Consider the following 9,752-nt stretch of genomic DNA (forward strand, 5'->3'; position numbering starts at 1 on the left):
AAAGCGAATCGTGGACCACACTACTGCATGGTAGTAAAATGTTACTTTAATTTAATATTTATCTTAAGAATGTGCTTCTTTCTGATCTTTATCAACTAGTGATCTTCAATGGTTTGATAAATTGGTACTTCATGTAAGTATAATAATATTATTTCTTGATACGACTCGGCATCACGCCATTCAATAATTGTCGGTTTACATTTTACGTATACGATATACGCATATCCGCCGTATCGATCGATTGTGAATCAGCTCAATTTACATAATTGCATAGCTTCAGATTAATTTAATAGAATTTCTGTGACATTTCTTTCTTGTGGGGGTGTGGGGGTGTGTGTGTGTGTGTGTATGACATTTTCTGAGGAAACACCCATTGGTTCCAATAACAGGTCAGTTAAAACTTTTGGGAAACCCCCAATTTTCCACAATGTTCACTGTATTGCATAAGATGGTCTATAAAAAGGTGAATATGCTATCCAAAAGGTGAATGAACTATGAATAGAATGAGGATTTATGTTAGTTTATAACCAAATGAAAATATGTTTCGGAGCTGATTTGGATCAAGAAAGTTGTTATCAGCTTTATAAGTTGATGGTAGTCTATGTGCCTTCAAAGAAAGGTACATGTAAACCAGTAAGTTTGCATAGGTAATAGTATGCTATTAATCCAGCAATAACGTAGGAGATTTCGAGTACACCAAAGTGCTCATCCTCCCCAAGGGAAAAATATTCTTCTGTCGATTTGCTGATGTTTGGTTTATGAAATAACACATTTGTCAATGTAAGTGGAGCAGTGTGAAAAAGCCTGTTTCCTGGAGGAAGTGGGTGATTGTGAACATGGTGAAGCAGCCAAATTTTGGAAATTGTCATATGTGCAAGGACTTTATACGCAAAGGATATAAATTCAAGTCAACGGTGGACTTCGCTGAAGAGTAGTCTTCGCACGACAAGTTTTAATCAGGATATACATCAGTCGTCCTGAACATTGAGTGCAACAGAACTTTGTAATCAACAATAAGAAGAAGACTGCTGGATAAGCAACATTCCTAATCAGTGTACTTTATTGATTCTAAATGATTGTATGTATTTATGGTCATATGCAAAATCATTGTAAAATCATATTAATTTCTACTTTTCATTTAAGACTCAGATATTGCTAACTTAATCAAACAGTGTGTTGTTGTTCATTCGTGTGAGAACTGGAAAAAGGCGCATTTGGTCTCGAGTCATTGCGACTTGTAACAAAATGGGGGCTCGCCCGGGAACACAATGTAAAAAGAAAATGTTGACATTAATTCACCAAGTCTCAAAAGTGAAAGTACAGTATGACGTTAAATGCTGAAGAGTTTCTGGAAATTATAACTTGGGATAAGTTTGATGAGTTTAAACAGCTTGCATTACTGGAATTTGCAAAATATTATGAATTGAAAGTAAATTGATGTTTTGGTTCAGGAGGAGTTTTTGAGGAATCTCTTTTGACATTTTTGAATAAGAAAGTTGAGGTTCAAATTGAAATCGGTGGGGATGCAGCTAAATTGAAAGAACTAGAAGTTCGTCATAAATGGAAAATAAATTAAAATGCAATTGCAGTTAGATATACAAAAGCTTGATATTGAAAATAAAGAACACTTAGAAAGACTACACATTGAGAAACAAAAGCTAGAAATTGAAGAAAAGCACGCCAAGAAATGATAGCGCTTGAACAGCACAAATTAGAAACGGTGGAAAAATAGCAAAATTGGAACTTGGAAACAAGATAAAGTAAAAAAAGCTACAATTAATAGAGGCACGTTTGAAGGAAAAAGAAATCGAGGCAAAATAAAAGCTTGAACAAGAGAAGTTTTCTCATCAAACATGATCAAAGTCAGACTTTGATGTTACTTTGTACTGTATGTTAAGACTTACGAGTCGTTAAGGCCAAAAACACATTTTTACCAAAATTCACATCAGAATGCACAACAAAACACATTGTTTGATTAAATTAACAATATCTGAATTTTTAATGAAAAGTATAATATGAATGAATGATTGACAATGATTCTGCACATAACATAAAAGCATAGAGATCATGCTATAATTACACGTACTACCGGCAGTCTTCTTCTTGTTGATTACAAAGTTCTTGTAAACTCACTGTTCCGGACGACAGATGTGTAATCGTGATTAACTTGTCCTGCGAAGATCACTGTTCAGCTAAGTGCACTGAATTGAATTTGTATATCTTTTGTGTACAAAATCCTCGCACAGATGATTATGTCTAAAATGGTGCTGCTTTCACCCATCACTCACTTTCTCTAGGAAACATGCTTTTTTCTGCACTGATTCACTCTATTGAGTCTTGTCAAAAATAATAAATAAATAAATAAATAAATAAATAAATAAATACAACTGGATACACAACTGAACACTCTACATTTATGCGCGAATGTTTTTGACCCTCCTGATTTTTCAAACCCCCACCATATGAACACTCCATAGCAAAGATTTTAATGAGAATGGAAAACTGTAACTTGCCCAATGTATTCTTACTCAATTTTATATTACGCTTTTTCTGTGTTGTCGTAATGTCTTTCACCCTATATTTTGTATCATTCATCTCCTTTTTATAGGTTATAATAAGGCGATGGCCGGGGTTCTTTCTATCCCAATTGAAGACCTTGGGAATGAAAAGAGTTGGGAAAAAATTGGTGAAGGAGGATACAGTACTGTTTTCAAAACTACATGGAGTGGTCGTGAGGTTGCTGTCAAGAGGCAACACAAAGTGGAAAGACGAGAACTCGAAATATTGGCAAAATTAGATCATCCTCACATAGTAAAGCTCTTAGCATATGTACCAAATGAAGCAAATTTTTCATTAGTCCTTGAGCTATGTGAACGTGGCACTGCAAGACAAGAACTTAATAGACTCAGAGCCACCGGTCAATCCCTGACTAAACATCGAAGGAATCTATGGAGTTTGCAAGCAATATCAGCAATCGGTTACTTACATGAAAATAATGTTCAGCACCGTGACATAAAATCGTCGAATTTTTTGATCACTCAAGAAAACAATGTGAAATTAACCGATTTCAGACTCTCTAAAGCTATCGGGCTAACATACACAATGTCCGATGTTAGGGGGACACACGCGTATATGGCACCCGAAATGTGGGAGGAGGAACACGCTTCACCACGGTCAGATATTTACGCGTTTGGTATATTTGTATGGGAACTCATAACGCTTGAGGTACCATTCAAAGGCGTGACTTACCCGACCATCATGTATATAGTGGTTGACAAAAATGAACGTCCACCAATCCCCAGCGACTGTTCTACTGAAATCAGAGATCTTCTAGAGAGATGCTGGAAGAAAGACAGGTACCAACGGCCCCAACCATCAGATATTATCGAGATATTATCAAGACTACAAGACATTGATATGATGGATGTGACTGTTGAAACAAAGAGAGGTAAGAGTAAAGGATGCGTTAACATGGTTAAACATTGTAAACTACAGGGTGCCCCCACAAAAAAAAAACCAGAACCCTCATTGCGCCTTTTTTCTCCTATTTTTGAAAAGTTGATGAAATATATTTTGATATATATGTAAAGAAAACCTTAAATCGTTAGCTTTAATAAACCAAAACAATTATTTCAATCGGCTAACAACTTTTGAAGATATGCTCTTTTAAGAAATGTATTCATACCGTCGGGTTGGTTTGATCCAGCAGAAGTGTGACGTGCCCTGAGTAATGCTGAGTAATTGAGGTGTACCCTGAGATGATGACAATAATCAAGAGATATAATTTAAACATTTCCTCCGTCGTTTTTTAAAGAATGGGACCATGGTCGGAAATGATAGGGCGATCGATAAGTTAAATTAATATAATAAAATTACATGTTTTCTTACTTTTGCGCAGATACACAAATCATACAGACCCGGTCATCTGACTCTATTAGATATGTGAAGAAGTGCATAGAACAGAAAACTGGGTTAGAAATACAAAAACAGCGACTTACGTACCAGGATCGTGTACTCGACGACATGGATGCCACAGTATCCTTATATGAAATCATTGAAGGTTCTGTGCTGCACTTGGATTCACCAGTCACTCTGCGAATGCCAGTAGCAAGTAAGCAAATTTATCACCTATACACACTTAAGTTGCAATTGTATAGGACCTTTTAGGAGTCATTTTCGTCATTCTTTACCCCACCCACATCCCCAAAACAACAACAACAACAACAACAACAACAACAACAACAACAACAACAAGAAAAGAATAAAACATATGCGATTTTACACAAGAGATGTTTTCTTACCAGCATTGAAACAAACCACTTGCAATTCTCGTTTGTTTTGATTGTAATTGATTAAAGTATAGTATTGCTTTGATAAACTGTCTTCTTGAGTCATCTAATCGGTAGGGCAGCAATAAAACCAACGTCAAACTTACTTTTAGGTGAAGAAATGACACTGCAGATGGATTGGCTTAACAACATAGCAGACGTGAAAGAAGAAATCATGAAAAGGAGGAACATCCCGATACGCTACCAAAGTGTCAGCTATCAAGGTGCAACATTCGCTGACTCTCGCCAACTGGCATCACTGGGCTTTGTCACAGATCACACTGAATGCAGATTAGATCTAGAATGTCATGTCTTTGTCAAGAGCAGAACAGGTATGTTCATGTTACCATAGGTATTGATGTTACGCACAATTAAATCTGTCTACTGTGTAAGGCAGAGGCGCGACCTTTGTCCCACGAACGTTTATTAACATAGGTTAATCGCGGCCTTCCGTGTGGTCTATCATGACTATGCTCTTGACTGACATCGTTATCGATATCTTTGTTTCTACCCTTTGTTAGAAACTTAAAATTTAGCAAAGAGATTCGATTTTCATTTCAGTTTGTTATATATCGTGTGAAGAACATAATCACTTGGTTAGAAGTTGTATCGAATGTGGGGGGGGGCGGGGGAGAGGGAACAGGAGGAGAGTCCTAGTTAAGAGATATGGGTTGTGCTTGCCGGGGACAATAAACTAGTTAATAATCATATCATCTCCATCATCATGCATCGTTTATGTTTTATACAAACAAACAAAGCCCCCCTCAATATATGCGCACGATTTCGGGCCCGTATAACTCGGTGACATGAAAGTAGGCCACCTACGACAGACTTCGGTAAAAACGTCACCGTCTCTTAAGTAAAGACTCATTCAGATTTGATAGAGCATAAACTACCGCATGCAGTGAAGTGATAGATAATAATTATGCTTAGCACAATAGACAATTATAAGAAAAGTAGACCAATAGTTCGTATTGCAACAGGCTAGACATGGCGGATATCTGCCGGCGAATTAATGTCTCACAGTCAAGTAAATTAATTATAAAGAGAGGGCGGTCTATCTGCTGTGTCCTGGCAGAACATAAATCAATGTGAGACATAAATTAATGTACCAACATTATCGACAAATCAAAAATACACGATACATTAGTATAGCCCATGTTTAACCATCAATGTATTGGTTCAATTATTAATTAAATCAATTTTATTAATCAATTAATGAACAATTTGTTGTTACTTGTATTTGAAGGTGACAGCATAAGCATAGCAGTTTCTACAGACGATGCTGAGGCATTTAAAATATCAGACGAAGCCATGACAGTGGAAGACCTGAAGAAACTACTTGAAGAGCAGAAAGGTATACCTGAGACCCAGCAAGTTCTGTTCTACGATGGAGACTCCGTGCCAAATAGTACACATTTATGTCATATCAAAGAAAAATATGGCATTGTAAATTTACTTTTGCTGTTTTGTACCTTTGTCTTTCTTCCAATCTTTATCTCATTTGTTTTTCTCGTAAGTTCCCATGTACCGGGTAGACCAATGTTGACAGCTCTATTCTCGCTTGGATACATACCCGAACTGAAGGACTTCGTTTTCTTTAATTACGACCCCGATTTTACCACAGAGAGCGATGATAGTCAATTCGACACCACTGAGTTAGACATCGGTTTCGGAGATGAATTGTAATATGGTGGGTTTTTTTTTATTGTCTGCCTTTTCAAATTCACTCCTAGATAGTAATAGTGAGCAATATGAATTCAGGTAAAATGACTGGCGTAGCCTTTGTAGATTTGCGTAAGGCGTTTGATACAGTCAATCATGATATGTTGTTGAATAAATTACATGAAATGGGCGCAACTGACCACACAGTTAAATGGTTTCGTTCTTATTTACATGATAGAACACAACGAGTGTCTTTTAAGGGAGCTTTATCAAATGAACTTCCTGTAAATTCAGGTGTTCCTCAAGGTAGCATACTTGGGCCACTATTATTCATCATTTTTATTAATAGCATGTGTAAAGTAATTGAGCATGGTTATATTTCAATGTATGCTGATGATACCACACTGTCTGTTAGTGGGGATGATGCTCGTGATATTGCAAGTAAATTAAGGTGTGATCTTGAAAAGCTTATGATTTGGATGCGTACGAATAAGATGTTCCTTAACTCTGATAAGACAAAAATCATGCTAGTTGGTACTAGTGCTAGACTTAATAATGTGCATGCAAATGATTTTTCTGTTAGAATTGATGGCAATGATCTTGAATGTGTTGATAATTTTAAATGCTTGGGTGATGTAATTGATAATCAATTAAAATGGCATAAGCAAGTTAATAATGTTGTTCGAAATGTTTTTTGTAAACTTGCTTTGTTACGTCGTGTTAAGCCATATCTTAATGTTGATACTTTAAATGTTCTTTATAAAAGTATGGTTCAACCTCACTTTGATTATTGTAGCTTAGCATGGTATGGTCGTTTTAAAGAAGATTGTCATAGGCTTGATGTAATACAAAAGCGATGTGCGCGTGTGATCTTAGGTGTTAATTACTACACTCCATCTAATTATATGTTTCAAGAGCTAAGGTGGTCACGGCTATCAGATCGTAATGATTATTTCAAAGCTCTAATGATTTATAAATGTCTTAATGGTCTTGCTCCACAGTATTTAAATAATATGTTCAATTATGTGCGTGACAATCACGATCGTGTTACGAGGCAAGCTGCAGCTGATTTGCTAGCTCTTCCACCCATTGTTCATGGTACTGACATTGAGTCTTTTAAATTTTCGTTCAGCTATAGTGGCGTTAAGGGCTGGGGTATGAACGTTTGGACAGTATTTATTTTGGGACATTAGAGCACATCAGACATATCGAATTGCATTCTGAATACGGAGAATGTCTTTCTGATATCAAATAATTTTGATTTTTGAAATTCGCAATTTAATACACATTTTATGGCAAATCATTAAAATTGATATTTTTGATATTTAACAGTACTCGAAGTAAACTTTATAAATCTGATGATTTATACTTAATGAGTATGTAGGTGGGATGAAAAGCCGACGATCAATTGAAAATTTTGACCTTTCGTATTGAAGATATGGATTTTTTTTCTCCAAAACACAAAAAAAAAAAAAATTAGGTCTTTTTGGGAAAAAAATCCATATCTTCAATATGAAATGTCAAAATTTTCAATTGACCGTCGGCTTTTCCTCCCTGCTACATACACTTTAAGAATACATCATTAGATTTATATAATTTACTCCGAGGACTTTTATATATCAAAAATTTGAAAAATATCAAATTTTTATAATTTGTCATAAAATTTGTATTATATTGTGATTTTCAAAAAATGAAAATTATTTGATATCAGAAAGACATGCTTCGTATTCAGGATGCAATTCGATAGGTCTGAGGTGCTCTCATGTCCCACAAAAAATACTGTCGAAACGCAATAAACGCTCATTCTAGATCCCTTAAGTTGTGGAATAATATTGACCCGCCTACTAGAAATGCTGTTAATGTTCAGTCGTTTAAGACAATGTATAAAAGTAGCCATCTGAAGTAGATTGCATATTCGCATGATTTGATGTTTTTAAAAGTTGTATATACCTATGATTATATGAAATTGCCATAATTGTTTGTATATCTAAATGTGTTTTTATGTATAATTTCTATATTTTATATGAGTGTCTTTTAATATTGTTGTAACTTAATTGTATATTGCAGGGCCCCGGTTAGAACAGCTTTAAGCTGATTCGGGCATACCCTGGGTAAAGATAATAAATAATAATAAATAATAATAACCAATCAGAGCAAACGTAATATTAAATTACAAGCCATGCATGAATATTGTATAATTGCAAGGGCGCGAACCCCCGCGTAGTACTCGCAGTACTTTCAGACGCGTTTTCTTGTGGGTGGATGCATTTTATATTTGCTTGCATTTTCCAACATTTTAGTGACAATTGTGTTATAAAGATAGTGAAAATCACGAGATTTTTGAGTCGTCTATGAAATAGCTTAATAAATGCGAATCCCTTGTTGCTCGAGAAATTATACAACTGAACCAATTTACTTGTACTGAGATGTTGATGCGCTCCCTCCTTCGGGGCTCGTGCATTAGACGCATCAACATCTCAGTACGCGTGCATTATTTTGTACAATTTCACTCCCAACAAGAGATTTATTTATTCATCTATAATTTGTTGACACTTAAAAATTAATTCTATATACGATACCGTATTCATCTATGGACGGAGCGTCGACGTCTCTTGTCAACATCTACAAAACCAAGTACGCCGCCACACAAAATTCACTGCAAGTGATGTAGATCTTTGGGGGCGACACTCATTTGAACATGTTGGTGGCCAATTTGTATGAATCAAGGGAATGATTTCAGAAAAAAAAATCAAATCACCCAATCCGATCATTCAAAGCAAACAAAAATGCGATGCACCATCCTTTACACTCAAATAACGTGTCTGCGACATGGCAAAGTAAGAAAATTATTTAAACATTTACTGTCAAGCATAATTTGAGCTTTGAAGAGACCGTCCGCATCACCGTTCCTAAACATTAGGCGGAGGCGGGGTATTTAGCGTTACTTGGATATTTAATTATTTTCTTTATTTTATCACCCGGGTATATGATTCAACAAACGAGCACAAAATTCTTGAAGTAACTACATTTGTAGGACATTAATCAGTTAATATAATAATTGTCGGTCCCTCCGGTCGGTCCGGGCGGTCACACGATTGGGTCCTGATGGGACCAGGCTCGAGTAAAATGTTCATCCAGATGAAAAGCTTTAAGCATGCTGGCCTGTACGAAGAAAAAGAAAGAAACAGGACTGAAGAAAAAGAGCATGGAAAAGAAAGACCACTACCAACAATTCGAGTCGAGAAATAAGAAATTGGCCACTTTTATTTTTATGCCCCGACAAAGGAATTTATTACGGACCATCATTGTTTACAAATATTTTCGTGTTTACCCATCCCAACCACCTACCCGTACACCGATTACAAAGAACATACACACTAACCCCCAAACAAAATTGAAATCTAAGAAATTAGAATGAAAAAGAGATGATAATGTTGTTTCATAGTTGAGAACTTCCTTTTTCATAGACTAAATCATCGCCGGACATTTCAAAGCCCAAACAAGGTCTTTGACATCCATTTCTGCGCGATCCTTGACCCCTTTTGCCATTTTACAATTCTCCATCTTTTATGATTATAAAATGACAGCTAATTTGATTTCAATTTCGCTTAATTACTCTTCACATCGGCTGTTGAACTCTCCTAGGAGCTAGCCTGTATAGCTTAGCTTAGTATATTTTTTCATGCGAAGGGAGATATAAACGAATAAAAGGTCAGCAACCATACGTTTTGAATTGTGTGTGAGCATTGATTTGGATTC

At 35.9% G+C, this 9,752-nt stretch overlaps 1 protein-coding gene across 1 annotated transcript; it reads left to right on the plus strand.

Annotated features, from left to right (window-relative positions):
- On the plus strand, window positions 1-6,072 carry LOC140148656 (mitogen-activated protein kinase kinase kinase 12-like). The gene is made up of 5 exons (XM_072170694.1): window positions 1-133; window positions 2,609-3,448; window positions 3,899-4,111; window positions 4,442-4,660; window positions 5,578-6,072. The coding sequence occupies exons 2-5, from the start codon at window positions 2,623-2,625 to the stop codon at window positions 6,015-6,017; spliced, it is 1,698 nt and encodes a 565-aa protein (XP_072026795.1). The 5' UTR covers window positions 1-133; window positions 2,609-2,622; the 3' UTR covers window positions 6,018-6,072.
- Window positions 6,073-9,752: the final 3,680 nt, after the last annotated feature.

The sequence above is a fragment of the Amphiura filiformis genome, chromosome 1 (genome assembly GCF_039555335.1).
Source record: "Amphiura filiformis chromosome 1, Afil_fr2py, whole genome shotgun sequence".
Lineage (NCBI taxonomy): Eukaryota > Metazoa > Echinodermata > Ophiuroidea > Amphilepidida > Amphiuridae > Amphiura > Amphiura filiformis.